The sequence below is a fragment of the Melospiza melodia genome, chromosome 23 (genome assembly GCF_035770615.1).
Source record: "Melospiza melodia melodia isolate bMelMel2 chromosome 23, bMelMel2.pri, whole genome shotgun sequence".
NCBI classification, from domain to species: domain Eukaryota; kingdom Metazoa; phylum Chordata; class Aves; order Passeriformes; family Passerellidae; genus Melospiza; species Melospiza melodia.
Window position 1 is genome coordinate 11,195,328 of NC_086216.1, and position 16,696 is coordinate 11,212,023.

Consider the following 16,696-nt stretch of genomic DNA (forward strand, 5'->3'; position numbering starts at 1 on the left):
ACCTAAACAAAAAACCCCACAAAACTCTCCAGACACTTCACCTCACTCCCAAAGCATTAAGTCACATTGCTGTTCCTCCAGCACCAGCCAGGTTAATGCAGGTAACTAATCTAAAGCTTAAATATGGTATTTTATTGTGGAATATTTCCCAATGCCTGCTTAGGAACAATTCAGGACCATCCAACAAAACTGTAAATATCTGAACACAGAAATTAAATAAAGGTCCAGGCATAGATAATATCTTAAGCTAGAAAAGCAAAAAAACAAAGGAAAGCAGAACTGCATTCCAAAGGGAAAAGGACAGTGTGCAGCTTGACATCTTTTTGCTGAAAAAGCAGGCTCCTCTACGGCTGAGAAAATTAAGGAACATTTGCACACATCCATAGATTGGAAACTCCTGGGTCTGTCAGACTGGTTTTAGTTATCTAATTTCCATTTCACACTTCTATCTTGCTGCTGTTAATTTTTATGAACCACTGCCTATGTTATTTCTTTCAAATGTGACATGATTTAGCCCATTTCCTAGGCTGTCTGCAAATGCCTCCTCACCAATGGGATTCTACCTCACTGGAATCATTTTGTAACCTTGCCATCACATATAAAGAGGCTAAGATCTCTAAGATCACTTCCTTTTTCCAGCTCATATTTTACCTCAATGCACCAAAGGTAAATGCAATCCAGTGTTAACCTTCAGCTCAAACTTTCCAGCCTCAGTTCAACACCCTAGCCTTGGAACTTTTGCTTGGTATACAGGATACTTACATTGGCAGGGTGAAAAATCTTTACCTGTGGGCCACTCTGAAGTGCTGGATTTCCTGGTACCCTTTTTCCTGATCCTGTACTGCTGAGAATAATCAACCACTTCTCCTCGAGCTTTTCGCCCGTCGGGGGAAGGAGTGAAGAATTTAGTAAGGCCATCTATAAGCCCTTTGGTTTTCTTGTTAAACTTCAAGGTGTTGCTGCCATCTCTGCAGAAGTCCAGGCCATCTGTCTGCTCCAGGAATGCTCCTTCTGATGATGCTGACTGGTTGGACAGAGCCATTTTACGCTTCCGACCCCGACCGGGACCGGTGCGAACTTTGCTGAAAGGACCTTTTGATCTAAAGGATAAAAAGGGGAAAAATACAGTAAAAAATATGGTAAGGTGGCCAACCATCTTCTCTATTTATTCATCAACCACACAGAATGTGAGATGAAGTATTTAATAATATGGGAGTCATCAAGAGTCTGTGTACCAGGATTTAAACATCTCAGGAGAAGGTGTTGTACTATTTTTCTTTACACTGAACATTACGTCAAAATAATTTGGGTATAAACAATAGATTTTCACCAAATTTAACACATTAGATTTTAAAATCAGTAACCAGAATAAATAAATTGCACAGAAGGCTTCAATTTATACAATATTTAAACATTTACACTTGTCATTTGCCACAGTTTTTGTACTGATAGGAAATTGTTGTAAAAATTCCACAGAAAGTTAAAACACAAAGGATGTGCCTATTGTCTAAGAACCTACACCACTGATGGTCACCTTAGCTGAAAACAGCATTGCTCTCCAAGCAGCTGTAATTTAAAACTCTGAAACTTTAAAACTCTATTGAAATGGAAGGCATCCAGCAAAAGAGATTACATGAATAGCAAAATTTGTCTGTGACTATAAGGAATAGTTCAAAAAGAAATAATAAAGTACTACAAAGAGTAAAAAATCTTGGCTAAAAGAAGCACTAAGGTTACTTCTAGTCTTTCACAGCCCTTCTCAGAAAATCTGTCATGAACAGCTCTTAATTGTGAAAGAAAACTTCTCACAAAGTAGAATAGAGACTTTAGAAATACCCCCTGTCCTACAGAATTTCACATCTTACTCTTCCTTGCAGAGACTTACGTTGTGTTTTGATTCTTTAACCTGTTTTTGGGACGTCCTATTGGGTTAGCATAGCGCCTTTTGATCTGTGCTGCCTTCTTCTGTAAAAGTTTTCTTCCTTTCTTCCGTGGTCGACATATTTGACATATCCACATACCTGTAAGACACAAGTCTCCATCACTGAATGCAAAAGTGATCTCTAAAGGACAAAAGGGAGAAATGCAACCCAGAGACCTTCTGAGATTAAGGGTAGGAACTCTACCAAAGGCACTGATTATCATTTCTGTGTGTAAGAAAAATTATGGATGTGCTTCAACAATCTAAACTCAAGCCCTGTTAACATTTCCAAGACCCCAAAGAGTTCCAAACACAAAGGAAGCCTCCTTAATTGGCAGCACATCATCAGAAAACCATAATGAAATGGTTAATTATCCCATTATCTGCTTATAATTATACTTCTCCCAACTATCTTATATACAGAAGTTTTCTTCTAACTGCCAAGGAAGAATCTTCCATGGATAATCTGACTGGAAAGAGAAATTCATTTATCCAGAATATTCTACTGCCCAAATGGATATCACTTCAAAAACATAGGAGCCATCTCCTTCTTTTGTACAAGGCTATTCATGCAAATGAAAGCTGATCATCTTAACCTGTAGGGATCACTTCTTTTCCTTCAAAGCTCAAGAATTATTTTTAAAATCCTTCACAGAGAGCAATGCACAGGAAACAGGAGATAGTGAAAAAACCTGGATGTGAAGTTCTAATACCTGAAAGGTAATTCCACACAAAAATGAGCTAAATGTAGTTAAGAGGACCAAATAAGTGGAAGCACTGCCTGCCTACTCATCTCTTCCAACACCATTTTAAATTATCATTTTCACCACAAAGTCCTCACCTTTCGGCATCCTGGTAAGAGGAGGATCACAGCATTCCATGTGAAAGCCACGGTCACAGGAGTCACAAAATAGCATGTTATCCTGTTGGAGACATAATCTCTCTTAATATGTGCATCAGCATCAAGCCCTTCATTAATTTGCCACCAGTTCAGAGAACAGGCACATAATTTTCAACTACAATTCAAGGTATTTCACAGGTCTCAGAAAGAGTAAAATGAAAGTTGCAGATATTTGCCTCTAATATAATTTTATTGTGTAGTTTAACATAACAGCTACAAAATCTGGTATCCACCTCACTGAATCCACATTTCACTGTACTCACAGCATTTTTTCCTTGGTCTCTACAGGAGCTGCAGGTTTTGCACTCGATGCATTGCCACCGCAAGGCTTTCACTCGCACCGTCAGCTCTGGAGAGAACTTCAAACAGGACGGATGACCTGGAGAAAAAAGGGAAAATATTACTGCTAAAATCATTGTATTTCTGTTAATGGCCATAGATAGCTCATGTAGAGATTCCTTAATCAATTAGCAGAATTTTGGCCACCCAGATACTCCTATTTTTAGGTGTTTCTATTCTCACCTACTTATAACACAAACCTAGATAGCAAACAGCCCACACACAAAAAGAACCCAAAGATAATTCTTCACAACCGAATTGAGAAACATGGTGAAACCAGTTTTCATTGCCATATTAAAAACTTCCAGGAGCCAAATGAGTTATTTGTGCTAGGTTAACTTAGTTGCCTCCTCTTTGGAATCCTAAGATTCAGCTGAACTAAACCTGTATTATTGTATGCCATAGAAACATATTTCTCACACGGCAGGAGTGACTACACCAGATTTTCTATCTTAAATGGCAAAATTCTTACTAGATGCACACTCCCTCTGTGCATTTTTCTGTCTCAAGGGAAGGGGCTAAAACCAGCAGGCCTGTGAATGGTCACCTACCACTGTTGCCACAGTCAGCACAAGAGATGAGCTCCTCAGGTTTCTTCTCCCGATTCTGCTCTTTTGTACCAAGGCAGAAACTGCAAATTGGGATTGGTTCAGCAACCGGCTGGGAGGAAAACAGACAGAGCACTGGGTAACTCAAGGGAGCAAAAATGAAATACACAAAATGGCACAGACATTTATAAATCACATCAATATGTTGTCATACACATCATGTCTCAAAGATTTTATCTGGTTTTCACATTCAATACAGCACTAACTGAATAGAAGTTAGTACTCCAAAGTACAAAACTGTGCAACTGTTAACACTGTTATGAAAAACTAAAATAAAATCTTCCTGCAGAAAATTGTTCTTTTTCTGTTCACGACTGCACTCAGGTGCCTCCAGCCAGTATCAGATTTACTGGGGGAAAAACCCTTGTGTATGGGTCAAACCCTTGTGTATGGAGGGTCAGTCAGTGCTTCCATCTCTTTGGAATCAAGACTTCAGGAATTACTTTTAACTTCTACCTTTGGAAAGCAAAGGTCTAACACTCATGCAATTTTTCAGGGGAAAAATAAAATTATTTCACATATCCTCTTCAGGAAGTGCATGAGCAATTTATTTCATCAAAGAGAGTTTTATAGACAGCCAATAGCCTGAGACAGTAGTTCTTTTTTCAGCCAGTATTTGTGCATACTCTGTTCATCCCCACAGTTTTTCAAGTTTGGATGCCCACATGTAACACTGCTTAGGTTTGGAAGAAGCAGATCAAAGATCATCCTTCACAGCTGCTACCAGCCAGTATCAGATTTACTGGGGGAAAAACCCTTGTGTATGGAGGGTCAGTCAGTGCTTCCATTTCTTGCAATCAAGATTTCAGAATTCCTTTTAACTTCTACCTTTGGAAAGGAAAGCTCTAACACTCATGCAATTTTTCAGGGGAAAAATAAAATTATTTCACATATCCTCTTCAGGAAGTGCATGAGCAATTTATTTCATCAAAGAGAGTTTTATAGACAGCCGATAGCCTAAAACAGTTCTTTTCTGTTTCAGCCAGTATTTGTGCACACTCTGTTCATCCCCACAGTTTTTCAAGTTTGGATGCCCACATGTAAAACTGTCTAGGTTTGGAAGAACCAGATCAAAGATCATCCTTTACACCTTCAAAGTTTCCTGTGTTTACCACCCTGGCAAGCTGCAAGCAAACACTTTACCACAATTAAAAAAACCCCCAAACATCTACAGTTCAGGGGAAGTCTCTACTAAAATTCAGAATGTTTTAGATTAACTAATAAATTAGAACAATTTTGAAGGTGGAGAACAGGCCACTCTTCCAAAGCTTCTGTGTTATGCTAAGTATGGAGAGATTTCTCTGCTGCTGTGTTTGCTCAGCAAAGAACATCCTGGCAAGTGAAAAATGCAAGCACACAATGCAAGATCAGTGCAAACAAGACTGCAAACAGGCAGCTCAGTTTCATACTGCACATTTTTGGCACACATTCAACTCCTTCTGCTGCTCTGCTTGCAAGCACATCTATCTGTGTGATGTCACCAGATTCAGGGAGGGAGGGAGCCAGAACAAATTGGACTGACGGTGTCTTACAGCCTGCCAGCCTCTCTGCACATGCTGCTACTATACAAAGGGCTTCCAGAAACCAAATGTGCCTTCAACATTCTCAGATTCTCTGTGTGATCTCCTAAAGGAGAAATGCTTAAGGAAAAATGTGTGTGTAGTTATTTTACAATCTCATTTTTGGCGAACCAATCTGCTTTGTAGTCTTAATTTAAGAAAAGTGAGGCTAAAACTCACAATCCAATCTGCAGCCACAATGTCACAATTGCCAGAAGTATCAGGGAAGGTTATTCAACAATTTCCAGTTAACATTCTGTGAAGTTTTTACCATGTGCATATCTGACAGTAAAATCATTTCTTTAGTTTGAATGTCAGTCCCAGATACTATTTACATGATTTTTTTGCATTGATTTCCAGATATCAATAATCACTGCAGAAAATTCAGCCTCTCTGTATGTTGTTACTATACAAAGGGGTTCCAGAAACCAAATGTGCCTTCAAGATTCTCAGACTGTGTGATCTCCTAAAGGCAATACAGAGAAGTGCTTAAGGAAAAAAATGAGTGTGTAGTAATTTTACCATCTCATTTTTGGTGAACCCAATCTGCTTTGTAGTCTTAATTTAGGAAAAGCATCAAAAATCACAATCAAATCTGTAGCCACAATGTCACAATTGCCAGAAGCATCAGGGAAGGATATTTAACAATTGACTAAGCATTTCCAATTGACATTCTGTGAAGTTTTTACCATGTGCATATCTGATAGTAAGAGAATTTCTTTAGTTTGAAGTCAGCCCCAGATATTATTCACATTATTTTTTTTGCATTGATTTCCAGGTATCAATAATCACTGCAGAAAATTCAGCCTCTCTGCACATGTTGTTACCATACAAAGGGTTTCCAGAAACCAAATGTGCCTTCAAGATTCTCAGACTGTGTCATCTCCCTAAAGGCAATACAGAGAAGTGCTCAAGGAAAAATGTGTGTGTAGTAGCTTCACAATCTCATTTTTGGCGAACCAATCTGCTTTGTAGTCTTAATTTAGGAAAAGTGAGGTTAAAACTCACAGTTAAGTGTGCAGCCACAATGTCCCAATGATTATCTGCCAGTAATGTCAAAGCATTTTACTTCACAAATGTTTTAATGCCATCTGAGCCCCACTATTCACCAGGACCATCTTTGTCCCATCTTCACATCTATAATTCTGGTAGTCATTGTGGTTGGAATAAAATTTGAATCAGCATAAAAGAAACACAAACACTCACACCAAGTTTTGTTTTTTGCTTTGCTCTTTAAGATCCCCTGAATGTGGGCAATGGTAGATGGTTTCTGAGAATTCACACCAGATAATGCTTTTTTGTGTGTCTGTTTTTAAGCAAGTGACAAATCATTACTCCTCATTTCAAGCAGCCCATTCTGTTGCAAAGGTTTTCCTCAAAAGCTGTAGCTCCTGGCAAGAGCAGATGAACCAGAAAAGACAGAGGGAAAGTACAACTTATACCACAGGGAAAAATTATTTTAAACATGAGGAAACGTGTTTCAGTGAGCACAGCATCACAAAGCCTGGATTCCATAGTTTTGGATCAGTGGCTGGAGAGGAAAATGCTTCAGTTCCATAAAATCAGAACCAAAAAACTTCATATTGTCATAGTAATTTTACAATAAACTTCATATTGTCGTAGTAATTTTACAATAAACTTCATATTGTCATAGTAATTTTACAATAAACTTCATATTGTCATAGTAATTTTACAATAAACTTCATATTGGCAAAGTAATTTTACAAATCGTGCAGGCTTTTTTGCTGTATATAGAGAAAACTGCAGAATTTAAATACTATTAAATAATATCAACTTGTAGCAGCAATGGTTGGTAACTAACCCTTCTTCTATAGAAGATACCAAATCACAACTCTTAATAGAGACTGTACAGTGAAGGAAAACAATAAAGCAACCCCTTAAAATAGTGTTTTTACTCAAGGAAACAATGCTAAACGTATTTTAATACACCCAAGAAAAGCTATTACCATAACACAAACATGTATGTTTGTGTAAATGGATATTGTGTCCAACTCACTTGTAAGGAAGAAGTGTATTTATATGGCAGAATGATGGCCTAAAACATGAGATTACATTAAAAGAAATGTAAGAGTAATTTAAATAGAAAAATTAAAGAACATTTAAAATGCTGCTGTTTGAAGGACTAATACAACTCTGAGAAAATCTGAAATGCTGCTACAAGAGTAGAGACAAGTGCAAAGACCAATAGCTTGGATATGAATATTTAATATTAATTATATACTGGCTGAATTGAATGCAGTGATATTGATAATTGGAAATCAATGCAAAAATCATGTGAATAGTATCTGGGGCCGACTTCAAACTAAAGAAATTATTTTACTATCAGATATGCACATGGTAAAAACTTCCCAGAATGTCAACTGGAAATGCTTAGTCAGTCAGTTGTTAAATAACCTCCCCAGAACTAACAAGTTCTCTAATCAGAGGATTAAAACCACTCCAGATTTGTTAGTCACAATCACAATCACATGCCAAGACTTCCTGACTGCAAACTCAGGACACTGAGGGAGGAGAGGCTCAGATTTCCCTCTCTGCACCATAAAGAAACTCCCTTCACTTGACACTGATTCAGGAGTTCAAATTACTGAGGTTTTCTTCCCCCCCAGTTATGTCCTGTAAGCTCTCACCTACAGCTTCATAATTTTTGAGAAAATACAGGATGCTGTCTTGGGAGTCACAGATTATGATATTACTCTATTTTAGATGAAAAAATATTTCTAAGAAGTCACAGATTTCCACAGCTGCAAAAGAAAAACACACCACTGGAATCAAGAGCAAGCTGAAATCTTAATTCCTCTCGCTGTGCAAAAAACCTTGCATTTACAATTCTTAGATGGTCACAAAAAATAAGGAACTTCAACACTGACTTTGATTTCTAGAAATAACAATAAGTTATATATAATAAGAAGAAATATTAATAAGTTACTTTGGGGATGAGATTTTTGTTGAAACCTAAATGATGTCTGTGCACAAAGGTAATTATTCTATCTTTAAATACTTTACACTGCTTTACTTCAAGATTAGCAGCATCCCTGAAAGAATGGAAAATACTTCAGTTAGAAAATGTCAATAAGTATTTAACAGAAGGCAGGGCCCCCAAAAAGATGGTATCAGAGGACACAGAAGGAACTGTCAGTGAGTGTTTGATGCACATTAAAGATTTCTGATACCTGATTCAAGGCTGCTACTTGTGGTTTACTCAGGACACCCACACAAGCTCAACCCTGACACCAAATCCTACTCAGGTTTTTAAACTTCACCACCTTGAGCACAAAATGGAGAGAACACTGTTGAAAAGATTTCCTCCACAGTAGCACCCACTGACACAGACAATTAACATCTGGTGTCTTCCCAAAGTGACAAACTTCACCTCTAAATTATCATTAGCATAACATCCATTGTCCATGGCAATCATATTTAGGATTTCCTTAGATTTGCAAAAACACTCCAAGCTACTTCACCTGTTCATTAACTGAGTGAATAAAGTTCCAAGTCATTTTTTAACCCTTGGGTTTCCAGAGTGACACAGTGTACAGATGGAGGCCATCTGTTATCAACAACAAGGTTTGTTCAGACAGAACTACAGAATTCTCTGCTCAGAACCAGCTGGGAGAGAGAATCCTAATCCTCCTCCAGCTGAGAGCCCAGGCTTGAGCAGTGCCCTTGGAGAGATGGGTGAGCTCTCCATGTGTAATTACATTTATGTACTCCACCCCTCATAAATCAACCCAAAAATAACCTCTTTACAGCAATTGGGCAGTTGTTTCATTTAAGACAAAAAATTAACAATTACTAACTTTACAGTAATTGGGCAGTTGTTTAATTTAAGACAAGGAATTAACAATTACTAACTTTACAGTAATCGGGCAGTTGTTTCATTTAAGACAAAGAATTAACAATTACTAACTTTACAGTAACTGGGCAGTTGTTTCATTTAAGACCAATAATTAACAATTACTAACTTCACAGTAATTGGGCAGTTGTTTCATTTAAGACAAGGAATTAACAATTACTAACTTTAAACAGGCACAATACAGCAATAGTTATTGCATGCTTAAAGGCCTTCTAAACAATTATGATGCCCTCACATAGGAAGTTTCCAAAAAGATCCAAGAAGTTTGGATTCATGTGAGTTTATGAGTGCACACTGGGATTTAGAACTACTATTGGGAGGAAGGAAGGCCTGCATGTAAAATAATTCACAGTTAAACTGATTTACAAGCACCAAAATCTATAAATAGCAACACAAAACTAGCAAATAGACAAACAGACACGCCACAAAGAACATGCAAAACAGCAGCACAGAGAATCTGATTTAAATATCACTCCTACTTTTCAGCCACAGAAGTTCCTCTCATTTTATTTTTTTTTAGGAAGAACTTCCAGAATTTTGGTTTAAACTCTCACCTGTACTGCAGGATAATACAAAGATCTTGACTATTGTCAGTTTTAACTGACATAAAAGACAGTTTCAAGGACAGTGTAAATGGATATCAAATATACCACCTGTGTTTTCCTTCTAATTGAGGAATAAACAGTCCTGCTGCTGTCCTGAGATCAAATTTCAGATACTTTGGGAACTTCTAACACATAGAGCAATTATTTCCATTTCTCCTTCAGTTAGCTGATATTTTATTGCTGGTTTTTTTAATAATAATGTTTTTACAAAGATTTTTTCCATGACAACAACAAAATAAAAGCAGAGCAAGCTATCTTTAAGGAATCCATCCTTAAGCTGCAGTAAGTTGCAGGTCTTAAGTTCCTCGTGATGGTGTAGCAGGAAAGAGCTCCTTGCTCTTCAACAATATTAAATATTATTGTGTTGTAGAAGTCTCTCAAAGTAATTATTGCATTGTAGTAATATTATATTAACTTTTAAACATTTGTCCTGGGTTTGGCTGAGATGCTGCTAATTCTTCTCCTAGGAGCTGTGTGTTGTAGAATGAGAATCCTCTGGATAACTTACTGATGTTTCAGCTGTTGCCAAGCAGGGTTTACACCAAAATTAAGGATTTTTTAGCTTCCCACCCCACTGCAATGAGCAGGACAGGATGCTGGGGTGGGACACAGCTGACCCAGCCTATCCAAAGGCTAATATCCTAATCCATATTTTGTCATGCTGTCAGGCCATCACTTGGCAGGTGGGAGGTTGAAATTTTTGTCCATGTTATTCCCAAGGCTCTTCTAAGAATCAAGGGAAACCTTGTCACAATACTCCTTGAATCTGTACTGAGTATATTCCATTAAAGAGAAAAAAATCCCTCAGCACTCTCAAGAACCCACTGAAATCAAGAAAATCGCTACAGTACAATCTGTCATCTCCACCTGCAAAACTGAGATTTAACAGAAAGCAGCAGAGTGAAGGTCACTGCACTGTCTGCATGGGAAAAAAGCAACGAAGAAAAAAACAAAACTAAAAAATAAACTGTTAAAAATCCTGGAGAACAGGAACTTGGAGCCACCACGGATGTGCCAGTCAATTCATGCTGGCAGAACCTACAAGTTTTAACATTTTATCTTCAAAATTACTTCAGACTGCTATGAAACTGTGCCTGAATTACCCAGCACAGAGATGGTACATGAAGAGCAGACACCTAAACACAGAGAGACACAAAAATTCTGAAGAATTTATTGAAAGAACACCTTGCAAAACTTCTATTTTTCCAGGGGGACAAAAACCAAATCCCAGACTAAATCCAGCATTTATAGCAGCTCACACTACCAATCAGCACTGTGATTTGTAACATTTAAGACCAGCACAAGGAACAATTAATCTCAAAGAATATCAAGCTGCTCCTGAGTTTCAAAGACTGAGTAGGCAGTGAAACACACTGTGTTAATAATAACATGCACAGCCACTGTTACCAACACTCTCAATCCAGTCACCTCATGTGCCAGGTTTGTTTATATTCAATTTTCATAACATTTTACACCTCTACTGATTTTATTATGGATAAAGTTGGGGACTTACTTCCAATGTTCTGTCTACAAATATTTCTTATGAAATATCTGACAATATTAAACTTTGACAAGTTCAGTTCTGTGTCCACAGTAAAGCTCCCACAGTTAAATCAGAACTTCAGAGAAACTTTACTGGTGATAAAGCAGCTGTGTAGATTTTATTTTCTTTATAAAGAAGGCTCTTACAGCAGTTTTAAATCTTGAAATCCTGATAGATCATTAAAGCATCTCTCACCAGAGTAAACCTGAGTTCAAAATCATGAGTAAGACACACCCAAAGAATTAATTCCTGAACAGGATATTTATAACAACCAAAACTGTCCCATTCTGCTGAAAAATGGATCTTTTTAGGATAAAAAAAAGAATAATTTTCACATTCTAGATGTCCTAGAGACAAGTAGCACCAATATGTGAACCACTGGCAAATTGATGTTCAGTAAACAAAGCCAAGCTTCTGTTCTACTCTGCACTGACAGCAACAGAAAGAATAAAAAGATTCTGACTGGGTATGAATTTCACTCCAACAGCTTCAACTTGAGGTTAGAGGGGAGGATCAATGACCTTAGGAATGCAGAAGTATGGCAGAAAGGAGGGGAAACCCACAAAAAAGTACGAGAAAGCAACAGAAAAGTGATGTTTTTAATAAAGAAGATATATTTAAAATGGGGGAGAGAGGAGGGGGCAGAGGGTACAGAAATCCCTGAGTGCTCCCACCAGGATCTCCATAGATCACAGAATGGTTTGGGTGGGCAGAGACCTCAAAAATCACCCAGTTCCAATCCTGAAACCCTCCATGGACCTGGTTTTTCCTATTTCACAACAAAGAGGTTTTAACAGAAAGTTCTTTGCCCATTATAAAGAAATCCTCTAAGACAGCATTAGGGGGCACTTGCTAATCAGCCCCTCACTACATTACCTGAATTCAACAGAAAGAAGAAACAGCAGTCAAATAAAAATGTGGAAGTAAGAGATCAGCTCAAGTTTGTTTTGCAAATCCATCTCACCTTCCAGAGAGGAGAATTACTTCTATGTTTTGCTGGCACGCCTACAGCAAGGCTGTTACCAAACCTTCAGTTCCACTGCACAGAAGCATTGTGAATTTCCCAGAGTAGTGTAAATATTGCAAATTGCAAATTTCCCACAATAGTGTAAATATTGCAAATTGCAAATTTCCCACAATAGTGTAAATATTGTAAATTGTAAATTTCCCACATAACTGGATATATTGTAAATTGCAATTTCCCACAGCAGTGTAAATATTGCAAATTGGAAATTTCCCAGGGTAATGTAAATATTGTAAATTGTAAATTTCCCATAGTACTGTGAATATTGTAAATTGTAAATTTCCCACATAAAAGGAATGCTTATGGCACTGCTAATTAATGATGCTGGTGAAAGGGTGTGAGGGTCTGCTTTAGAGCCTTTAGTCAGTTATCAGTTCTGAAATATTGTAAATTGTAAATTCCCCACAGCAGCCCATCTGCAATTTTCTGATCCAAAGTACAAATTACAGTCCATTTCCTCTCATATTTAGAAAACTGGATACAACGGGACCCTAAATACACAGTAGTAAGTTCCAACACACCAGATTCAAGATGAAATCAGAACTTCAAATTGCAGCTCTGTACTGACACATTCCATCGACCACAAGGAAACAACTGTACAAAAAACTCTTCCTTACCTTGTCCTTTTCATGGGGAAGGAGACACACTGGAGGGAGACAGGAAAGAGACTCAAAGCTCTCCTTCCCATCAGCATTAGTGGTTGCTTTAGTGTTGAGCTGGTACAGAGGTCCATCCTTAAGGAGCCTGCCATGGCCAACAGCACGTTTGACAGCTAACCGTAATTGCTGGTGAAAGATGGAGGCAGCGCCGCCCCCAAACAACGCAGCCACATCCTTCTGACCCTTCAGAAAGCGCTCAATGTTCTTCAGGGATGAGCCACTGGACTCAGCCAAGCCCTCGATCGCCCGTTTGATGAGTTTATTCCAGTCCACGTTTGGTTTGCCATCCAACTTGCCATGGTTGCGAGGCTTGGGAAGTGCTATCCTGCCAGGATTATCAGGATCCTTGTAGGAGTTGAGACCCTTGTTGGAGACTTTTAAAATAGTTCCATCTTTAACGCTCAACTCCAACTGCTCCAGAACAGTTTTGCGGTCCAAACCGTGCGAAGATGACACAGCATTGCAAATCCTCTCCTCTGAAGGTCGCTGTTTTTGCTTCTTTACCTTTTTGATTGCCTCCAAAATCCACTCTGTGTACAGGGGGTTGGCGAGTTTCACCATGGTGAAGGATTCTGTATATCCATAGAGTCGTTATCCCTTATCCTGGTGCTGAAGGAGCTTCAAATGATGAGAAAACAGATCCTCGAAGGATGGGAACCACCTAACCATAGCATACACGTTTGCTGTTCTGAATTAACCCTCCTTTCTCAAACATTCTTGGTTTTCACACTGAAAAGAAGAAAAGAAAACAGTTAGAAACTTCCATACTCTTTCAAATAAATCCCATAACAGCTTTACAGAAATATATGAAGATTTCAGCATTATCTCACCTGAGCTTCTGGTCTCACAACCAAAAGAGCTCTAATGTTAGGCCTAGAAGAAAACAAGAGAGACATTTTAAAAAAACAGTTTTGAAGAAAATAAAAAAAAGCAGCAGACAACATTAATTTGTTAAACACATAGCAGAGTGTTAAGCCACTTCATTTCTGAAATACCGAAGTAATACTTCAGATTTTATCTTCACTACTAATAAAAGCATAATTTAGCACTAAAATTACCCCATATAACCTACAGAAAAATGTCCTTTCCATTTTGATCTATTAGTCTATCACTGCTGAGCACAACATAAATTAATATTTGGAGGGGAAAAAGAAAACCACAACAAGCACCTTAAAAGAGCAGCAGCTCTCTTAATTTTTACACATGGAAGATGCAGCCTGAAACTTTGACAGAAAATAGGAATAACTAAGCAAACTTGAATGGGAATAACTTGAGCAAACAACAAGAAACTTTCAGGGCACTTTCAGGAGTGTAATCTCATCTGTGAAGAAAAGCTATGACAGTTGTTCCATAAAGGAAAAAACGCAGGTGGAAGTTGCAATTAAATGCTCTGTTTTAGAGGGCACAGAAAAAATACAACATAATTTTCAGTATTCATGAGACCCACTGAAAACACCTGAGGACAAAGTAACAGGTGACCATAGACAGCATAAAAGGAATGCTTGTGGCACTGCTAATTAATGATACTGGTGAAAGGGTGTGAGGCTCTAGAGGCTTCAGTCAGTTATCTTTAAAATAGCTTTTTCTGGGTGTGATAACTGTTGTGCTGAAGTTCTACTTCAAGAGCACACTAACCAAGAAGGATCTGTGAAGTGTTTATCACAAGAAATAATGATTTTCTACAAGGGAACTTTTACACAAGAGCAAAGTTGACAACACAGTCATCGTGTTCTGCTTTCTAGTAAGTACTGAAGAATTTATCAACACACGGAACACATTTGCATACAGACATCAGACTCAACAGCAGAACTCCACATGGCCAGCACTGGAAACACTCTGAACGACTGCTTAAAGCAGAAAAGATGCACTGAGTTCTTTTATTCTGCGGACAACGAAACGCGGTCCTCGGCACCTGCCCTGCTCGCAGAACGGAGATGCGCTCCCGCCCAGCCCCTGCATCCCGAGCCCCGCAGGATTCCGTGCCGTGTCCCCGGCCCAGCTCCGCGCGTTATGCAACCGTCCGGCCAGGCCGGGGCGACACCGGGACGGTGCCAGCGCCGGTGGGTCAGGGGCTCGCCGGGCTCTGGGTGACAAGCGACCCCTGCACCTGCTACCGCTCGTCCCCATCCCCACCGCGGGTAGTCCCGCGCTAGGCGCCCCAAGCAGCGCACCGCCTCAGCACGGAGCCTCGCACCGGGGAATTGGGAAAAGCGGGGCGCAGGCCGCGGCAGCCGGCCGGGCCCCTCGCAGCTCTCCGTCCTCCCGGGCACGGGCAGCGCGGCCCGGCCGGCTCCTCGCACGGCTACGGCCAGGCCCGCGCCCGCCTCAGCCGCGCTCTCCCGCGCCAGACACTGATCGGAGCTCGGCTCGCGGAGCCCCGTCCGCCTCGCCCGCCTCGGCCGTGCCGCGCCGCGGCCGCCACCTCCCCGAGGCGTGGGCCTGGCGAGCGCCGCGGGAGCGGACGGCGGGGCCGGGCCTGGCGCAGAGCGGCGGCGGGGCCGGAACAGGCCGCGAGCCTGGAGCGCCCAACTGGGCCTTCCCCTTCCCCAGGCCACGGAGCTCGCCAACCGCCTGTCCCCGACTTCCTCGGCATCGACCGGCCGAGGCGGCGCGGCTCCGCCGGCGTTACTTACCGAGGGCCGCGAGCGCCGGGTCCCGGGAGGTGAAGGCCGGACGGCAGCGAAGCCCGAAACTGACACGGCGGCCATCTTGGGCCCGGCGCGCTGCGGCGGGGGGCGGGGGGGCGCGAGGTGGAACAGCCCGCGGGGGGAGGGGGGTGCCGAGGCCACGGAACAGCGCGGCGGGGCGCGGGCGGCCGCCAGGGGGCGCTGCGGGGCCGCGGCTGCGCCGCTGAGCGCGGGGGAGGCGGGGCGGGGCGTGAGGGGAGCGGCCCGGCCGTGAGGTGACGTGAGGCGAGGCGGATCGCACCGCTTAAAAGATTTGCCCGCTGTGAAAAATGCGTATTTTATGATTGCCTTTTAGCAAATGTTAAAATTAATATTGCATGTGTTGTGTGAGACACTAATGCTGTGTTAATTCTCTTAAGTAGTGTGGTAAATATAGTTTTAGGTTGCAACAAAATGTTAAAATAGAAGCTGTGCTTTTTTGTAGGATGCTTTTTTTTTCCTAAAGAAAGGATTCGCACTGAGATAGCAGTCACAGGACACCTAACTCATTCAAAGAGAATTTATTGCTCCATTACCAGGAGAAATGAACTTCCCAGCTCGCTCAGCCACGAAGACGCTGTCAGGATTCAGAGGAAGAAGTTGACATTGACCAGACAGAATCCTGTGTTTGAATGGAATTTATGCATCATGTATGAGATGTATGAATATGCAACAGGTTATGGTTTTTAAGGGTTAATCCTCTGTTAACGTGGGTCCTTCTTCAGGCTTATGCTGCCCAGAAAAAGGTACCCGGACATCCATAACTCTTTGTTGCTATTGTCTCATATTGTCCTAATTCAAAGTGTCCAAATTATTATTACTCTATTACTATTTTTATAACCATTTTATTACTCTTAAACTTTTAAAATTTTAGAAACAAGTGATTGGCGTTTTTCACACCCACGATCCTGAATCACAGTTGGGTCTGAAATCTCAGATTTCAGCCTCTTCATGCTGGGGCAACAGTCCGACCTTCCTCCCATATAGAAAAGGCTCC

At 40.6% G+C, this 16,696-nt stretch overlaps 1 protein-coding gene across 1 annotated transcript in view; it reads right to left on the reverse strand.

Moving 5' to 3' along the window:
• The window catches only part of KAT6A (lysine acetyltransferase 6A), a 30,571-nt gene extending 14,811 nt beyond the window's left edge, over positions 1–15,760 (reverse strand). The window contains exons 1-8 of the mRNA XM_063175342.1: positions 15,667–15,760; positions 13,864–13,906; positions 12,992–13,762; positions 3,713–3,821; positions 3,086–3,201; positions 2,763–2,844; positions 1,886–2,021; positions 787–1,100 (exon numbers count right to left, since the gene is read on the reverse strand). Of these exons, the coding sequence (XP_063031412.1) occupies positions 787–1,100; positions 1,886–2,021; positions 2,763–2,844; positions 3,086–3,201; positions 3,713–3,821; positions 12,992–13,594 (1,360 nt within the window). The 5' untranslated portion in view covers positions 13,595–13,762; positions 13,864–13,906; positions 15,667–15,760. The remainder of the gene's footprint in view (positions 1–786; positions 1,101–1,885; positions 2,022–2,762; positions 2,845–3,085; positions 3,202–3,712; positions 3,822–12,991; positions 13,763–13,863; positions 13,907–15,666) is intronic.
• Between the last annotated feature and the right edge of the window lie 936 nt (positions 15,761–16,696).